The following is a 20,056-nucleotide window of genomic DNA, read 5'->3' as shown; positions in this document are numbered from 1 at the left end:
ATAATTCCAAGGGACTTTTGTAGAACAGGAACCCGTTGTTAGAATATACACACATGAACAGAAAGTGGTATTTATTCTTGAAGGAGAATAGGCACATTTGGCTATTTTTACTGTCATGATAGCTACAAAATTAATATAGTATATAGTAATATCTAAGCACAGTAAAAAGTGAAATGCAATGCAAGTATTGATGTTGTTGTCTTGAAAAGTGAAGAAGTCATTTTCTGAAAGCTGCTGTGCTTCGTTGTAGCCTTTCACAAAAACTAGTATTTCTATACATTTTCTTTCTAAATTGCTTCCAATTTATACATAGCAGCTTGAAATGTGTCTTACATTTAACTGGGTTCACCTTAGGTCAGCTTTCTTTGTGAGAAGCAAACAAGACATAATCTTCAGTCTGGAAGCTCAGTGGAGGGCACAGTACACTCTCTTGAGATGCAGAAAATGTACATGTCTGATGATTCGGTGTCCAGACAGATTTTGCTTTTGAATTATTAAAGCACTACACAGTCTTAAATAACACCACTGCTGTTGAGCAGTATTTTAAATTCCAGCTTGTGTAAGTTCTATTTTCTTATTATTGGATGAATTTATGGAAAAAATGTAGAGATGAGGTAGGCTTTTGAAGATGAAGTTGGCATACAAATGTATTCAAGGGAAAGTTTATCCAATGTGATTGCTAGTCCCAGTGGTAGTGTGAATTTTGTATGGTCTTTGATATGACATTTAGCCTTTAATGTTCTCTCTTTCTGAAACTATAAAATGGATATAATTAAATCTGATGGATTAGAGGCTTCAGTTGTTCATTTTGGTAGCTTTTAAGAGAAATCTTCAGACACACAAGTACATATTTTTAAATTGGCATTAGCTTTTAATTTGCTGGACTATTTAGATAAAGTTGAAATCTAATTTATTTAATGAAGGGCACAAGCCTATGCATGTCTAGACAGAAAAACTCCTACAAGCCTTGGCTGATGAATGCTGGGAGTTGTAGGACTTTTTATGTCTAAACATGCATAAGCTTGTGCCCTACATTCCTGAATTGTTAATTGCAAAACTATAGGCTTAAACCTATAAGAAAACCATTTCAAATAAAGACTAGTAAAATCACTCTCTTTGGCATTAGGTGTTGGCCTTGGCACACATTTAAATTCCCCAGATCCATACTCTGCATCAAGGAAATCTTATCTTGTAAAATAGATTCTAGCTGAATCTAGAATAGGACAGCTAGAGAATAATTAACTGGTAAAACTTGTGGATCTAAAGCTTTGTAGAAGGTGTGAGTTTGAAGGTTATCTTGAAAAGAAGAGAGGGGAGATGCTGATTGAAGCATTCAAAAAGTCATGGAAGAGTAGACAAAGGGTGTTAATAGTAGGGTGACCATATTTTGGAAACCAAAAAGGAGGACAACGTGGCCGCCCCCAAGGAGGCGTGCCCACCAACATGTCCAGCCCCCAAAAGGGGCGTGCTCACCAACATGCCCAGCCCCAAAGGGCCACCCAAACATGGCCTTGGTCACAGGTCTGATATGACATCACACAATTAAGACAAACCTGTTCTACATGACATCTTAATGTTAAAATCAATGGAATAAAGAACAAATAAGACATTCCGTGTATTTGAAATTAACTTCAATCATTTCTACTTCTGTAGCTTTTGCTGTACTTTGAAGCTTTTCTAAACTCTCTGTGATACAGTTTCCCCTTCCCTCAAATATCTTTTCTGACTGCAAATCCTTCACTGGAAAGTCTCACCTTTCCTAACATTTAACACTCTTTCCCCATCACCTTTCTCATATCCATACTCACACATTCAGCATACTGCTACCACTGAACAAATGAAACAGTTGACAAGTACAGAAAAATCTAGTACAACAACCAAGCAACCAAGTATTCAGAAAGAATATAAACTACTATTATCCTGCAAACAGCCATGGAACAAAATGGACTAAAGGCTAGCACCTCTTAGCTTGTTTCAACTTCAACCAGACATAACAGTCAAAAACAACCAAGAAAAACACACTCACCTCATTGACATAGCAATACCTAATGACAAAAGTGTTGCAGAAAAGGAAGAGGAAACACCACTGGCTATGTAAATTAAAGAACTATGGCAACAGGAAAAAGTTACAATTATTAAGTTAGTCACATCAGTCACCAGCATCACATCATTTTTTTTTAAAGAGAAAACCTACATGCACTCCAACATCCAGAAATCAGTCATACTTGAAACATGTTCAATAGTCAGGAAATTTCTGGATCAGTAAAAGACAGCATGACTTGGCAAAGCCATGTTCATCTAGAAAAACCACTATTCTAGGAAATGAAGTGCCCAGTGCCTTTCTGCTTATGGATTAAATTCAGAGGCATTGTGAACTATCGTTCCCTTTGCCATGTTTTAGGGAAGGGATTGGGGAGAAGCTGGGGTCTAACACCCCTGCAAGTGAAGTTCCCAAACATGGTTGGAGAACACTTGAAAAAACCCCAACCTTTTTTGGTCAGTTCTTTGGGAGAACTTGGAAAAACATCTAATAACAAGATGAGCTAGTCTATCACTAGTTTTGAAAAGGGAAATAGAAAGTTTTGTGTGTATTCATTCTATATTCAACAGTGTTTGCTTTATTTCATTCTGTAAACTTCTTTTTCATAATACTTGTATGTAGGTATAATTTTGATTTCTCTTTTTCTTTGGGCCAGTTCATACATAAGTGTGATGAATTTCTGGTTTCTCTAAGCAACCTCCAATCAGCCTGATAGGAGCCTGTAACCGTGACTTGTGAACCCAGACTGATGGGTTGTTTAAGGCGCTAAACAAACCAGTGGCTGAGCCAACAACTATCCATGGAGGTTGCTTAGGCAAAGCATGGAGGTTCGCCAGTGGCACGTGTCTCTGCAAATCATGGGTTAAGTAACCACAATTTGCTGCTGTAATGTGCGAACTGGTATAAATCGGCCTGTGAAAAATCTTTTATTTCTGTATTTTTGATTTAAATATTTTTTATCAATCTTAAAAATAACTTGTTTGTAATATTAATAACAAAGCAATCCTTCAAACTTAAATTATTTGTCCTGCTTTTGCATAAAACCTCCAGAGTCTCTCTAGTCTGTTCCATTTCCCAACTGGTCTTGAAATTTGTGAATTTTGCTTGTATTTAACCTAAATTCAACAACAAAATCTAATGATCTTGAAAAGATGAAAACCATCCAGAACTATCAGTGTACTGCATGGCTGCGTAGAAAAACTGGACACAATCTGATTTTAATCGGACATTGTAATAACCCTTTCCCCCAGATTGCAGTGTGTGTTGTGTTTCATTTTTCCTAAGATCATCTAATGGATATTTATCAGGGAAATGTTGACCTAGATATTTTTGAAGGTGTCTTTCTTTCTCAACATTTATTGCTGATTTTGTAAATATATGTGCAGATTCCCCAAACAGTAGTATTATGCCTTTTGCTACCTTTCTTTTTGTGTTGTAAGAAATAACTCAACTAATTAGGGAATAAATATTTATACACAATGTTTTCTCAGGATTTTAAGTTTGTAACTTGGTGTGTGTGGGGGATGACATTGAACTTTAAGGTTTACCAGCACTTTAAGAATAGAGTTTTTCACATTCCACAAGTCCTTTGCTTTTATAGTTAATAAGTTAGAGGCTACAAATGCAAGAGATCAGTTAAAAACAAACACAGCAGAGCATCCTTCCCCAACCTCTTTCCCTCCAGATGTGTTGAAATGCAACTCCCATAATTCCCAGCCACCATGTGGCTTTCAGCCATGCTGGCTGTGAATTATGGGAGTTGCAGTACAACACATTTGGAGGGTGCCAAGTTGGTGAAAGCTGCACTGCCCTACTTGGCCAAGTTTTACTTGCTTAGTACACTCTTATCTTTGAGATTGTGTCCAGAATCTGGATATTTTGGGGAGGGACTAAAACAAAAACTGAATTTGCCATGATAAAATGCATCACATAAATACATTTTATTGTTTGTTTTCAGGTGTTCCAACTCCAAGTCCTGAAATCCTTCGTCATACCTTAAACATGCTTGTACGAGAGAGGAAAATTTACCCAACTCCAGATGGCTACTTTATTGTGACCCCACAGACTTATTTTATAACACCATCCCTTATAAGAACTAACAGTAAATGGTACCATCTGGATGAGAGGATACCTGACAGGTCTCAGTGTACCTCTCCACAACAAGGAACTATAACTCCTTCCACCTCGGGCTGCGTCAGAGACCGAACGTTACCCAAAAACCACTGCGACTCTTGCCATTGTTGCAGAGAAGACTTGCACAGCATGCATGCCTCCACTCTACAGAGAAAATCAGCAAAAGACTGCAAGGACTCCTATTGCCCCCCTTCTCTGTGCCAGGTGCCACCCACTGAAAAAAGTAAAAGTACTGTAAATTTTTCTTACAAAACAGAGACACTTACAAAGCCTAAAGATGGAGAAAAGCAGTCTAAAAAATTTGGGCTAAAATTGTTTCGACTGAGTTTCAAAAAGGATAAGACAAAACAGCTGGCTAATTTTTCTGCCCAGTTTCCTCCTGAGGAATGGCCTTTAAGAGACGAAGATACCCCCACCACAATACCTAGGGAGGTAGAGATGGAGATTATTAGGCGTATTAACCCAGATTTGACTGTAGAAAATGTCATGAGGCACACTGCACTAATGAAGAAACTTGAAGAAGAAAAAGCTCAAAGAAGCAAGGCTGGATCTTCTGCTCACCATAGTGGGAGAAGCAAAAAGAGTAGGAGTCATCGGAAGTCTCATGGAAAATCTCGATCACACAGTAAAACCCGGGTCTCTAAAGGAGATCCTTCAGAGGCCTCCCATTTGGATGTACCAGGTGAAAGAGAGTATGATTTCTATGATCCCCTCACAAGGTCTCCACGGGAAGGCTGCTTCATAATAGAACACAAAAGGGACAATTTTATCATGCACAGCAGCCCTAATGTTCTTGAATCTCACTTTCCTATGACACCTGAATGGGATGTATCTGGCGAACTCGCTAAAAGGAGGACTGAGATGCCTTTTCCTGAACCCTCAAGGGGAAGCTCCCATTCTAAGGTCCATCGAAGCCACAGCCATACCCAGGACCGAAGATCAAGAAATGAGAGATCTAATAAAGCCAAGGAGCGGTCTCGATCAATGGATAACTCAAAAGGACCTCTGGGTGCTGGTCCTTTAGGTACACCTGAAGACATAGCTGAAGCATGCAGCCAAGATGACCAGACAGCCAGCCAAACTTACATTGACGATAGCACCTTAAGGCCTTCACAATCACTCAGTCATCAAAGGGCTCTGATGTCATCTTCAAACTACAAAGAGATAATTAAACCTGAAAAGACTGCAGAAACCCCCACTTCCTGTAGCCTGTTGGAACAAAGCAAGCCAGCAGAAAATTTGCCACCTTATAACGAGCTCAACTCCTGTACAACAAAATCGGCCATTGATGATTATTTTCAGTGTAACACTTCCAGCGAAACTGTACTTACTGCTCCTTCACCTTTGGGAAAAAATAAAGACGACCATGACACAATGACTTTGACAGATAGTGTTAAAAAAGTGTCTCCCTCAGAAAGACAGTCACAGCACATAGCCAGAGAACCTGGAGTGCACAAAGAGGAGTCCCCGAAAGGGCCAAGCAACACCAGTGGGCCAATTGCTATTAGCCAAACCCCTGAAGTGATTGCAAATGGCCGATTGGTTCAACATCACAACACGGAATCTAGTAGCCTTGATAAGAGGAAAGAAATATTTAGCAAAGACACACTTTTTAAGCCTCTCCACAGTACCCTGTCTGTTAACAGTTTTCACAAGCCTAGTGTGCCACTATTGAAACCTCATCAAAAGACACCTTCTGACACATTGCCAAGCAGATGCGACAAACTCGAGCAAGCTATGGTAACCTCAGTTACACAAGTCATACCTATTTCGCAGAGACAGCAAGAGACAGCTGGAAACCAAGAAGCATCCTTTGATTATTATAATGTATCTGATGATGACGACTCTGAGGAAGGGACAAATAAGAACACTGAAGAAGAGAAGAATCGGGATGATGTGGGCACTATGCAGTGGCTTCTTGAGCGGGAGAAAGAAAGAGACCTGCAAAGAAAGTTTGAGAAGAATCTCACTCTCCTCACTCCAAAGGAAACTGAAAACAGCAACAATCAGAGAGCCACACATTCAGCGAGACTGGACAGCATGGACAGCAGCAGCATCACAGTGGACAGTGGGTTCAATTCTCCACGGTAGGACTTTAAAATTAATTGATTGCCTATAGTATTTTGACCTTACATTATCAAATATGTATTAATTCGGATGTGAATTAAGTATTGTTTGGCTGTGCTGTTATTCCTTTGTAGCATTTTGTGGCAGTCTTTCACCACAATTTAAGATAGCTTTTCTGTTGGTTGACTTGTTACTTATCCCAAATTAGGCAAACACCAGACATTTTGGGGGTTAATTACGGCTATTTCAGAGAATGGCTATGTCAGCAGTATTCCCCTAGATAGCAGCCTTTGAGCCCATATAGCTAACCTCAGTCATCTTTAATATGCTGCCATGTGATCCAGAGGATTTTACATTCCTTGAAGTACTTGCTGATATGAACTGTATATCTCAGGCTTATGCATGCAGGCCTGGAATCCCATAACACTGTAGAGCTATATGGGTGTTTTTAAGGGTTAGACAATCCTAAAAAAAAAAAGGCTTCTTTTATTTGAGGGTTGTCTTAACCCTCAAACAACCCCTACTGTCTGGTTTACACAACACAGTAAGCCAAGTGTCCATGGGCACCATGCAGCCATGCCAGCTGCAGGCACCTGGCACAGCACACACACACTTGGGTAAATTAAGCCATGGTGGGATGCCCTGCCGTATGAATGGGCTCCTTGAGGAGAATGTCTCTGTCTTCTAACAGCAACTAAATTAAAGTTGTGTCTTCTGAGGCCAGAGAGCAGAGGGAAGGGAAGAACACAATTACAGCTGTTCGAGTCTCCAACTACACTAGGGTGACCATATGAAAAGGAGGACAGGGCTCCTGTATCTTTAACAGCTGTATTGAAAAGGGGATTTCAGCAGGTGTCATTTGTATATATGGAGAACCTGGTGAAATTTCCTCTTCATCACAACAGTTAAAGCTGCAGGTGCCCTGCCCTCTTTTAAATCTGCTCACAGTATAGCTCCTGCAACTTTAATTGTTGTGATGAAGAGGGAATTTCACTAGGTGTGACATGCATACAAATGACCCCTGCTGAATTTCCCTTTTCTATGCAACTGTTAAAGATACAGGAGCCCTGTCCTCCTTTTCATATGGTCACCCTAAACTACACACTTCCTTAATCTTAAACAAAATTTGAAGTGGTAGAAAATACTTAGGTTAGTTGATCAGACTGTGGCGTACATCTAATGTGCCATTTTTCCTTCACAGACATATCTGGGGGAAATTTGTCACATATAAAGTGGCAGTGTTAGCTTGGTCAGAGTAGTATTTGGATCTGGGAAGAGGTCCGGCTTTCCTAACAGCTGATTTCCCTGTTACTCAAAACACCTGTCCCTGGAAGGCCAGATTCCTCTGCCAGGGGCTCTGATTACTAATTTTTCTGAGCTTCTATAGAACTTGCTGTTGCCTTTGTTTTCCGGTCAGCTCCCACAGAATGATGTTGTTATTTCTCAAATTGGCCTATCTTCTTCTAGGGCTTGCAGCTTTTTGAGAGTAGAAAAAGAATTGTAGTAGTGCAGGTAGTTTGATTAACTTAATTGTCTCTATCAAGCAACCTGCCTCTTATACTATTTCACATAATGCCTGAGGAAATGACGGCTGCCTTTTCCAGTGTATACATGGAGAAGAGATTCTATTTGGCTGCCTCAATCAGAGACTGTGTCAGTTTCATGGGCCTGCTATTCATATCCTTATGAATGTAAGGGCCAGGTTTTGTTTCCTTCTTGAAGGATTTGTAATCTGACCTCTCTTACAGTCTTTCTCACTCTCTCAATCTCTCTCCCACTCTCTACCTCAAAGGGAATGCTTTTTGTTCCTCTCCCTTGTTTAATTTGCCTTATTTTAGCTCAGGGAAGTCTAGAACAAGTTTTCAAAATTTCAGTGCAGATTAGTTCTTGCCCTTTAAATGGCATTTCACCATCATTTTCAGATTAGTAGGGGGTGAGTGGATTTCCTGGCTCACACACTTTCCCAATGTAGATCTAGAGAAGGTATTCCAGTTGTAATAACTATGGCTTACTTCAAATGATCCTCCATGGATTGGACAAACTGCAGCTTTCTCTCACTCCCTTTTCTGTTCTCCCCTCCCATACACAACTTATGAGTTTCTTCTGTAGTGCAAACCACAATAACCACAGTAATGCCCGTTCCTGGGATAGCCTAGCCATAGTCATTCGTGCACTGGTAACCTTACAATTAGACTACTGTAACACACTCTGTGGGGCTACCTGTGTGTATGTGTGGTTCGGAAGCTGCAGCTTGTGCAGAACGCAGCAGCTTGGATGCTCACTGGGACGTCTAGCTGTGCCCACATAACACCAGTGTTAAAAGAACTGCACTGGCTGCCTGTTAGCTACAGAGCCATGTACGAGGTCATGCTATTATCCTATGAAGCCCTAAACAACTTGGGACCAGGATAACTGGCAGACCGCCTTCCCTTATATACACCCAGGCGACATTTACAATCATCAGAGGAGGCCCTGCTCGTCATTCCGAGACGAAGAGACTGTCGTCATGATAAACCTCAGCAGTGGGCCTTCTCTGTAGCAGCACCCACCCTCTGGAAAACCTTCCCTCGCCCGGTTCGGGAGGCAAAAATGTAATATCTTTTAAATGCCTCCTAGAAACAAATATTTTTAAACAAGCTTTCCCTGGACTGTAACTTATTCTGGTTTTATGTGACTTTTAAAGTTTTAATCTGGATTGCTGTTATACTATGGTTTTAGCTGTAAACTGCCCAGAGAGCCTAGGCTGTTGGGCAGTATAAATATGCAATAAATAAATAAATAAATAAATAAAGTTAATTAAATAAATGAAGAAATAAACCATAATTTGCTGTAACATCTAAATCCCCAAACTGTGGTTAGTGCTTGCCCATGGCTTGGAGTAGATTTCTGATTCTTGACTGGAGAGCAAGTGCTAATCTTATTTTGCTGATTTGCACATCAAAGCAAAACATGCTTCACACTAAACTGAAAATTAATGGGGAACCCTCAGAGTGGGCATTTGAAGTCCAAGCCTTGGTTTGGAGAATCATCTGAACAGAAACTATGATGATCGAATCAAGTAGTATTAGTTATTTCAGACTAATACATATAGAAGAATTATAATATTTATGTACAATGACTTAGATTTCTACTGCAGTTTGCTATAACGGGTTCTTCCATACAACACTGCATTCAGCTATTCAATGTATAATTATATGATTACAGTTGTATTTGTATGATTACATTTATAATAACAAGTATATAATGGTATCTAATTTTGGTGGGGGTGTGTGTGATAAAACATGCAGTTTAAATATCTTAAAACTATATTTATCTGTTGTTATTTATATAATTTCTTAGAGTGACCCTGTTCAGACAACATGCTAAGCCATGGTGGATAAGCATTTTGAGCCAAACATTATGGCTTAGCATGTTGTGTGAACACTTAGGGTGTTGTGTGAACCGTTCCTAACCATGGTGGCTTTATAACCATGTTTTAAATAACCCTAACCATTTGCTGCAAAAGGGTTAACAGCCTAACTATGGCTGTGTGTGTTGTCTGAACAGGCCCTATATATATTACAAACTGTATTACATTCACTCAAACAGCAGTTATAATTAGTTTCTGTTTGGGAGAGTAATCCACCCTCCACCCACTTAGCCTGACCTGAACATCTCTTCTGATTTTACCAAGTGAATCTGGGACACAAGAGAGAAATGATAGTATTTTCCCTATTTCCCTCCAATATCCCAGGTTGTTGCTGCTGTGTTGTTTATTTTTGTGATTTCTGAAGTTATCTGTTGGCGATTCCTATGGTTGCAGCTTTAGAACATTATCCAAGCTCCTGAAGTGACACTGTAGTTAATAAAAGAAAGACAATTTGAAGGAATACAATCCAAATCGGTGTTATAGTCCAGACAGCATCCTTGTTCAACAACAGAAGTTATATTGTTGCTGTGATCCCCAGCCAGTAGTCCATACCATCATATTTCCTTTGCACATATTCAGTGAGATGTGTGCCAGGCATGTTCATTCTGACTGTTTTATTGTTCGTGGGTAATGTGATATTACCACCATCATCAATCTGTAGTTGAGATGTCATTGCAGAGTTATGGCATCTTGGGGGAACTGCTGGCTGTAGCAGTCTATTTGGAGAAGAGCAATTGGCTGTTTGGAAAAGATTTACCATAAGGTGAATGATAGAACCACATATGAGATATAAATGGTCAGTGAACATGGAAGTGGGGTAGGAAATAGCAGAGGATGGAAAAATGAAAAGGACCAACCTGCTATTCTTAACATAAGCATGAATGATATCTAATTAATCAAGTGGCACACTGAAGCAAATTTTACAGTCTACAGAAAACATTCAGCCGTTGGAGGGTAACAGAAGGAAATTCAGTCTTTGGTCATGGTTGCCAGGTAAAATTATGGAAAAGGTGTCATCCTAGAAGTATATTCTATATTAGAAATTATTTTTAAAACCTTTTTCAGATTTCCCCTGAAATGTTCTGTATGATGCATAAGGAGGGATAAGTGCTAGTGCTCAGTGGAGCTTGTGATGCAACAGTAATTCTCATATCTTAGTTCAGCCATGCAGCCACACAGCTGATCCAGGGCGACCCTATTCTCGAGTGCACCAGTCTGGAATGCAAAGGTGCAACATTTCACCTGCAATATGAATATATTGTTTGCCTCACTTGAATGACAAATTCAGGATCTTCGCATGGGCTCAATATTAAATCTGAGCATTTAAAATATTACTATATTAATTCTTAACAATTAGTACTAATAGTGTTAATTAATACTAAGCTTAGCTTCATGACTTGTTTTCTGTGTTCTATGTTTATTTGTATATTTGTTTTTTTAAAAAAATATGGTCACTGTAGATTAACTCCTAAAGCCTTGGAAGCAGTTTCTGTGCATTTTTTAAAAGTCAAAATATATGTATTCTGTACCAAATCAAAAAAGTAAATGCCACCAAAAAAGGCTGAGTTCTGCAACCAGAATGGGAAATGCCAATTAAATAAATAGTGTAGATTTACTTATTTTATATATTTATTCTAATGCTGCAATTGCTGAGAGGTGGGAAAGGCTCCACAGGACACTAAAATCCCAGTCTGTGGTGACAGATGAGATCCCCTTCTGGCTTTGGACCAGACAGTATTTACACTTTTCCAAGCCTATCATCTAGGAGGAGGAGGAGTTGTGCTAGTACATAAATATAAAAAACTGAGATACTGATTTTTGTACATAGTAGATAGGTCAGTGCGTTTCCAGCAAGTGGGTAGAATCTACAGTGTGCACAGACCTGGCTATATTGTTGATCAAACTAAGGTGGTTCTTTTAGTAGAACCACTATGTACAAATGCAGGAAGTCCTTGATATAATTTTCCATTCTGTTTTCCTTCTGGCAGGAAGATGGATCTGTACATGTGTTATATGTGTGTTTGTTTTTTTCTCTCTTTTTAGTACCCGTGAGAGCTTAGCTTCCAACACTTCAAGCATTGTTGAAAGCAACAGACGTCAGAACCCAGCTCTCAGTCCCGCACATGGTGGTGCAGGTCCAATGTTCAGCTTCCGAGCAACTGCCGACCCTTCAGCAAATGAAACTGAAAAACTGCAGAAACCTGCTAATTGCCTGCAAGCTTCTGTTACAAGTGTTTGATAGTGCTTCTGCCTCAGATCTTCTGTCTCATCCCATACAGCAAAGTTTACGACACTGGGACTGATGTTTACATCTTTGGGAGGAAAAAAAACCCAGGCATCGCAACCGCACAGTTTTTGTGCCTACTTAAACTGTGCTGCTACATAGGCTAGGGGCAACAAAGAAATCTTTATTTCAAGGTATTGCTTTTCACATTTTGCGGCTCTGTAGCGACAGAATAGCAGTAGGGATAATATGTACACTTTTGCTTCACTTAATCGTAACTGAGCACATATATGAAAGTCTAGACACTGTAAGTGTAATCTGCATTTTCAATGTCCATGCAGTTGCCAACTTCATTTAAAAATGCCACAGATATGTGATGCCCCCTACCACTGGTTAAACTATTTGCCACAGAGTTGATTATTTTCCTTTATAAACTGAGCCTTCATTGAAAGTAAACAGTTAAGGGTCACCTTGAAGGGAAATGATGCCAAACAAGAGTAGGAAAGACCTCAGCTCTACCTGTGAATTATTTATACATCTGTCATTTTCACTGTGAGTCTTCATGACATGATCTTGCAAGAATCCATAGCAAAAGTAAGTCAAAAGAGGTCATGTTTTAAAGATGTGGGAAGAAGTGGGAGATAATGGAGATGTTATCTATTTTTTACTTTATTTGATTTCTTTAAAAGTATGAGATGTTTACCTAAAACTTATTTCTTAATTTCCCCTAGTGCAAGCAGGGATATAAGACTTTGAATTGAAGGAGAAAGCTAACTTTGATTGAGGCACATCACTAAGTGATAGAAGAGGTAACAAACAGTTTTTTGTTAGTATAAATCAAGTTAGGTGGTCACTTCAGTTGTTACCCCAAATTATTATTAATATCAAATAATTTGTTTGAACAAAAAGAAGAAGAAAGCTCTTTGTGATACAAATGATGAATAATGGCCTGAAGAGTTGATTTCTTTCTATGGAAGGACATATTATATTTCTATTTTATGTAGCTTTTAGAGTGCCTAAATTAGGCTATTGAAACTAGCATACACTGTAGAGAACAGATTGAGAGACTAATAAACTTCAGGCCTTTTATTGAATTACATTTCGTTGTGAGTAAACATTGTATGGAAATAGTTTTAAAACAATCATATGAATTGAAATTAAATGTGTCAAAGAAGGATTAGTGATAAAGAGAGAGATTACTTGTCTGATCTAAGAGAATAAGAAACAATAACAACGGAATCATTGATGTATTCAAAAGCTTGCTAAGTTTTTCATCAACAAAGGTTAGTTCAATAAAAGACATCACTTTACCTCTTTTGTGAGTCTCACAAAGTTGATAACAAAAGTGCTGTATCCACAGGTTTATTATATCTAATTTGTATGTCCTGAAACTGATCATCCAAAGTAATTTATTAAAAAAAAAGCTATTCTAGATTAATGTTTAGAAAGATACACAATTTCAAGAGTAAACTTGAAAAGCATTAAGGGCCAAATTCTGCTGTCAGTTTTTTATGCAACCCCATACTGCAGAAAATTTGTTTTCAAACAGTCATAATGGTGGTACAAGTTGAAGTATAAAATACAATAAGAAAGATCAGAAGCAGTGTAAATTGTTGTATGCATTGACATTTACACTATCTGTCTTTTGTTGATATCCAGGTGATATAATCAAGCGTACCATTAAAGACAGTATTTTCATCAGGTACTGGTGATGATTTGTATAACCTTTTCAAGCTTCACTTGTGTTCTGTGTTGTCTTCTGAAGGTGCATTACCTTAAAAGAATTTTTAAACAGCTTTCAGGTGCTTATGAAATAGCTTTATAAACACTGGGCACAATTCACGGGCTCTTCTGGTACATATGCAGGGACTCAGATGTGCTTTGCAAATCCATGGGCTCTGGTACATATGCAGGGACTCAGTTGTGAATAATGCAGTTCTGAATAAGCAAAAGCATTTTCCTTCCCTTTGGTGTTGGGAAGTGTTCCATGTATGTAATCCCACTGTGCACACTGAGCCTTTTGAGTCATGTGAAGATTTGAGTTGCAGCCCTTATATCTAGAACAACCAGTAAAGGATCAGGTCTAGATGCTTTCTTTATTATCATGTACAAATTCAATTTGCTATAAGCAGTAAGATAGGGCTCAGTGCATATAATGGAGATTATTATGCTGCTTGGTTGGTTAGTCATTTGGCCTCCTGCCTAATAAATACCTTCGAAGCTGTGTTGTAATAACCCAGAAATGCATTGCCTGACAAGTCTTATTGCTTACATCTGTAACTCTGGGAGTATTTAATACACACACCCTCCAGAGTCATTAGGTTTTGGGGAGGAAATTTCTATAACACTACAATAGCTGCTGGTGGTTGTTTTTTAATTTGAGACATACTCTCATATTTATAGTATGTATCAGTTCACGAAGTAAAATTGCTGAAATGATTTCTTAATTTATAGCTGAAAGCAAAATTAAAATGCAGTATTAAAATGTGAATGGGGGAGATATTACCATGTAAATGGTGAAAACTCTTCCTTTAGTTAAAATTATTGAAATTAATACATGTAGCAGTTATATAAAAGACATCATTCCAATGTTATACAATAGATTTTCCCTCAGTTTGCATTTAAAGATTCCCAAAGACAAGCTTTAAAAAGCTCTTGCTTATGTTGGCTTGGTCTGGCCAAGAATATGTTTATGACATTCTATTAGTGATAATGTGACTCTCAGAACATGTAATATAAACAAAAGTTACAAAGAGATACATTCTTATTGTGCATTTTTTTTTAGAAGAAATATAAGGGAAGCCCGTTTTAAGATTATAGATATGGTAGACCCACAGGAATGGAGCTTGACTGTTTTGTCACTGTTATCCTGTGATGAACTCATGATGACCTTGGTCATCTATCATCCTCCTCCTAATGTATCAGCTGAAAGGTTTACAAACCAGAATGCGTTGAATCTCTATGTTGTGTTCAACTTTAAAGGGTCAACACAAATCTGTCGGCATTTTGCACACTTGATATGTATTATTATAATACAACATGTTACTTTTATGGTAAAACTTTTTTTACACATATAACTACCTCCATGAATTTGATGAAATGCAGCAACATGTTTTTTAAAAGGGTATTGTTAAGAGCAGCGTTAAAAACTTTATGAAGAAAAAGGCCATAACGTTCTCTTGTGTGTTGGTGCTTGCGTATGAAGTCATTTTTCATTGCCATGATTTCCTGTTACTGTATTCAATTGGCGTTTGGCTTTAGTAGTATAAGGTTTTATACAAAAGTTATAGAATCTTTTAGATAAAGAAAACAGTTTCTACTAAAGTTTCTACCTGATAGAAAGTAAAGTGTTGGTTGTAATTTAGAAGCCTGTTAATATATACAGTATATGGAATATGATTGGCAGTTTGGGGCTTAGCAGAAGACACACCAAGTATTTTAACTGCCTCCATTTAAACACTTTGGGCCCTGTTCTGCCTTCATTTATGGCAACATATCATACCAGTGCTTAACTTACATCCTTCCATTAACTGCCTTCAAATGGGCCACTGGTGTGATACGCTCTTCATTTTCTCAATCTTATGCATCTTGGGGGTTGAATATTATAGGGTTCAATCTTTTTACAATGCAGTAAATAGTCTGAGATCCTAACATTAATACTAGCAGTAACAGAACCACCAAATAAGATGTAATAGTGTTTTTCCTTTAGATATTCAGTTTAAAAAACGAGGAGCAGCTAAGAAGCTAATTACAGGACCTTCCTAAGTGGCAGCTGTAATTTTTATAGATGGTGCTAGATAAATGTTTAGGGTGCTCAAATCAATCCATGTCATTATTTCTCATAGAGAAATAATAAACAGGTTTGCAGGAGCATATTGTAAGAACCCTTTTAATTGGTTAAAACAATACTGGCTTTATTATACATGAGGCCGTGAATCTTCTGTGCCTGAAAACAAGTCCTACTGCAAAGTAGTCAAGATTCTGTACCAAGACGAGCCAACTTCTGCAGCTTAAATACATTTTTCCAGCTTCTACTAGCCTTGGAAGGCAAGGTGTAGGGTGGTCAGGAGATAGGAACTGCACATAGGATTTAACCACTAGCAATCCTTTGCAGAGCCATTCTGAAATCTTGTGGTTTCAGTCTTTGCAGAGGTTCTGAGTATACTAATGCCCGTGCCAGACCCAGATTCAATACTTGGGTGGTGCAGTCATGAACACATTGAAAACATGCAGCCCTGGATTTTAATAAAAAGTATTTTGCCCTTAGTGAATCACCAGCAATGGTTGTCAATTAGAGGAAGCGGCAGCTACTTTTCTTTGTTAGCAAAGTGAGTTGGCATAAAGACCAGGTCATGAAAGAGTGGCAACATGTTGCACTGATATTGTGCCTTTTACCTGGAGATCTCAAGTGCTTCACATATTTTACAACTAAATTCCATTAAAACCGATGGAACACTAGGGCCTCATCTACACCAAGCAGAATATTCCACTATGAAAGTGGTATATAAAAGGCAGGAGCCACACTACTGCTTTATAGTGGTACTGAAGTGCAATGATAACTGTTGGGGCCCATGACACATCTACACCAAGCAGGATATAACACTATGAAAGTGGTATGAAAGCAGTATATAGTATATGTCAGTGGGCACCAACAGTTGTCAGTGCACTTCAATACCGCTATAAAGCAGCAGTGTGGCTCCTGCATTTCATATACTGCTTTCATGCCACTTTCATAGTGGAATATCCTGCTTGGTGTAGATGAGCCTGAAGTGTTCTTGGGTTCATAAACCTGTCAAATAAAGGATTGCCCTCATCTGACTTGAGTTGATTGTGCTTCAGTACACCGTCTGACTGGCTACTAACCGTGAATATTAGTTTTAATATTTAGGTGTTAACACTGAAGCCATTAAAGAAGAGAAACAATTTTGGAGCGTTGCACCGGCTCTTACTAGAGTGCCAAAATGTTTCAGTTCTACCCATTCCAATTCGTTTAAAACCACTAAAATTAATACAAGCATTAGAATTTATTTTACACAGGGCTTTTCCTATGAAATTGCTGAGTTCAGTCTGCTGTAATTTATACTTCTTTCTGCTCCTCCAGAGAATCATTGTTATTAAACAGAAAAAAGTCTGTTTAATTTTGTTTACTACTTTCAATGCTACTTTCAATGCTAATCAGGCAAATAATTGTCCCAATCCAAATTATTTGATTTGCACCTTCTACGCCATTTCCAAAGTGCAGTACTCACTTCTGTCCAATAGACAATCTAGGTGTCCTCCCTTTGCCTGGCAGGTGACCATCGTGGCATTTCACTGGATGTCAATTTCTCTTTCCATCCAGCTACGTTAGCGTTTGCTCTGCTATAGATTCACACACAAGGTGCTGTCACTGGATTGGGCAATGGAATTAAATCAAGGATAGTGAGATATATCACATGATATTTTTACACCATCATTCCAAATCTGCATTCCCTTCCAATGGTGCAAATCATGCTTAAAGTAATTAAAATTAGCAGAAAATACTTAGCCTTTGTTTTAAAAGTGTTTGAATATTCTGAGTTTTAAAGAAATTGTCATTCCTCACCCAGATACATTGTCATGAAATTGGTCCCAGATCAGCCCAACAGGGTGAGTGTGTGGAAGTGTTTTGTGACATGTATTCAATAAGTACAATGTAAAATTGATTCTGTGGAATTAAGCATTTTGAACTTTTGCTCACAACGCTGCAGTTTGCCTTGGATCTGCAAGGACGGGGGGCAAAGGTGCCTGATAGGATGTAATGTGTGGTTCTCGGCCCATCTTCATTTTGGTGGGCATGGGAGGAGTGAGTTAGACAGGCCCACTATATAGTAAGGCCATGTCCTAAATCAAGCACTTAGCATGGTGAAATAATCTGTGAGCTTCCCATGGTTAAGACGAAATATGGCATCGTGTGAATGAGAAGCAAAAGCCATGTTAATGTAGCAGTAGCCTATGAAGCCACATATACAGTAGAATGGCTACTGTATAAGTGGACATGGATAGTTAATGGTATCTGAACAGTGACAGAGGGGATTTGCTTTTGTTGGGAGAAAGCTCTCGGGACACAGTTAAACATAAAGCCATTATGTATCATAGTCTATCTGCCAGATCCCCATCATGCCAAGTATATGATGACACAAACACTTCACAAACTCACCAGAGTGCCTCCACAGTGAGTTGTTCTGGGTACCTTAAGAAACATTAAGCAAAGTACTCTTCTCTCTGTTAGTAACTCACCCACACACACCCCTTGATGCTAGTACATAACCATGCAGAACAATACTCTGATTAGAGGTTACAGTGCGCTATATATAAAAATATAAATTAAAATACATCAGATACTCACCTTGACTGTAAAAGATCTAAATAGGGCCCTTCAAGTAATTAGCACAGATGTTAACTTCTGTATGAACAAGAGACTTACAATTAAAGGGATCATAATTCTGCAGGTAACCTTCTGTGAGTGACTGAATGTGACTGTTGCATTAGGTTTAAATGAGTTAATAAATAAATAAATGCAAGTGGGACTTACTGTATGCTAGAAGGGAGTTTTGCAACCAAGACTGCCTTGTATAAATGTGTTTGCACTGAAAATAAAATGAAATTACTTGGTCTCTGGTTGCTGTAAAGGTCATCCAAGCTGGATGTTCTGTTTATATTGTATAGTATTTCATATGAAATAATTACAGTTCATGAAATGTCTTCCCTTAACGTTACTGATTTATAACAGCACATTTGTGACATGGTTTTTATTGTGTCAGTGTACCATATTGTAAATGATGATAACTTGTCATGCTTAGTATAATAACTTAAAAAGAAAAAAAAGGACAGGGATTTTGTAAGTCTATATTTGAAAGTCCCTCCATATGGTAATATTGTGTTCATGTTGTTTATGTAGTGTTGTGTGAAATATCCATTTTGGATTGTGTTACTTTTTAAAATATTAAATAACATTTGGTTATATGTTACGTTTTCCAAGTCTTTTTTATTTTATTTTGCAAATGCCACTGCTGTGGAAAAATGTGTATGCTAGTTGTGTTCTGTGTTTTCAACTCATTTTATCATGCTCATGTTACACTTTCTGTGTTAGAAGCAGGAGTATTTTTTATTATAAAGGTGCCTTATGCCATCTAACCATTGACCCATCCAGACAACTACTGGGGAAGGGGAAATTTCCAGGCTTTAGTGTCTGAGTACATTGAACTATGCATAGAATGCATGTGCTCAACCACTGAGCTATGAACTTCCCCCACAGTAGTATTCTTAAAAGTTAAAGAAGTCTTCTTTTTTTACCAGTGGACTGCCAAAGGAAAGCTTCAGATGTCTCTTGCCATTGTGACCATAATTAGAGTAGAATTTGCTTAAAAAACGTTTCAGAAATCAAGTTTGTTAGTATTTTGAAAAAAGAATTTGAGAATAATGTCTTTCCTTAATCAGTAATGTCTTTCCTTAGTCAGTAAAAAAAAATCTATGCAGAAAAAGGAAGTTGGTAAGTTGATATTATGAAACGAACTTAAGAAGCTGACCTATAATAAAGGCATTGGTCCAGGTCTCCCAAACAGATTGGCAGTGCTCTCCAGTGGCTTAGTCAGGGAGGGGTCTCTCTTAGCACCTGTAATTGGAGATGCCAGGTGATGAATTTGGGTCTTTTGGCACACAGAGAATTTTCTTTACAAAATATGTAATGAAGAGGTTGATATGCAGTTTTGTTATGGTCATATCTACACTAAAAATTAATGTTGATTTTATACTAGTTTAATTGTCATGTTTTCTCCTCAAACAACCCTAGGAATTGTAGTTTTGGTGAGCGTACTGAGAGATCCCTAGCTCCCTACTCAGAAGACAGTTTTTTGGGGAGAGGAATGACAAACCAGCAACTCTGCAATCTATGGAGGAAATGTCCAATTTAGCTTGAGACGGTATATTCAGCATACACTGCAGACAGAGTATTCCCTTGGACAAAACTGTTCTTCAACTTTGTAAGATGATTACCTTAGTGAAACTTTATCTCTGCTGTATATGTCTTACTGACATACATTACTTCCTTGAGAAATGACTGGTAAACTTGTTGACTGGCTTGAGGGAGCTTCAGTCTCTCTCCTCTCCTCAAACTTTCTAATTCCTTCTCCCAAACCATCTCAGATGTTTTTCTTCATCCGCC

The 20,056-nt window shown here is 38.3% G+C and overlaps 1 protein-coding gene across 3 annotated transcripts in view; it reads left to right on the top strand.

The window, feature by feature from the left end:
• The window catches only part of STOX2 (storkhead box 2), a 149,406-nt gene extending 130,608 nt beyond the window's left edge, over nt 1-18,798 (top strand). For all 3 annotated transcript variants that reach the window (XM_063136309.1, XM_063136307.1, XM_063136308.1), the window contains exons 3-4: nt 3,999-6,261; nt 11,694-18,798. In XM_063136309.1, coding sequence (XP_062992379.1) covers nt 3,999-6,261; nt 11,694-11,889 — 2,459 coding nt within the window. In that variant the 3' untranslated portion in view covers nt 11,890-18,798. The remainder of the gene's footprint in view (nt 1-3,998; nt 6,262-11,693) is intronic.
• The last annotated feature ends 1,258 nt before the right edge of the window (nt 18,799-20,056 follow it).

The sequence above is a fragment of the Elgaria multicarinata genome, chromosome 10, assembly GCF_023053635.1.
Source record: "Elgaria multicarinata webbii isolate HBS135686 ecotype San Diego chromosome 10, rElgMul1.1.pri, whole genome shotgun sequence".
Taxonomy (NCBI): domain Eukaryota; kingdom Metazoa; phylum Chordata; class Lepidosauria; order Squamata; family Anguidae; genus Elgaria; species Elgaria multicarinata.
Note: the sequence above shows the minus strand (reverse complement) of the source record. Positions and strands in the feature narration are given on the sequence as shown.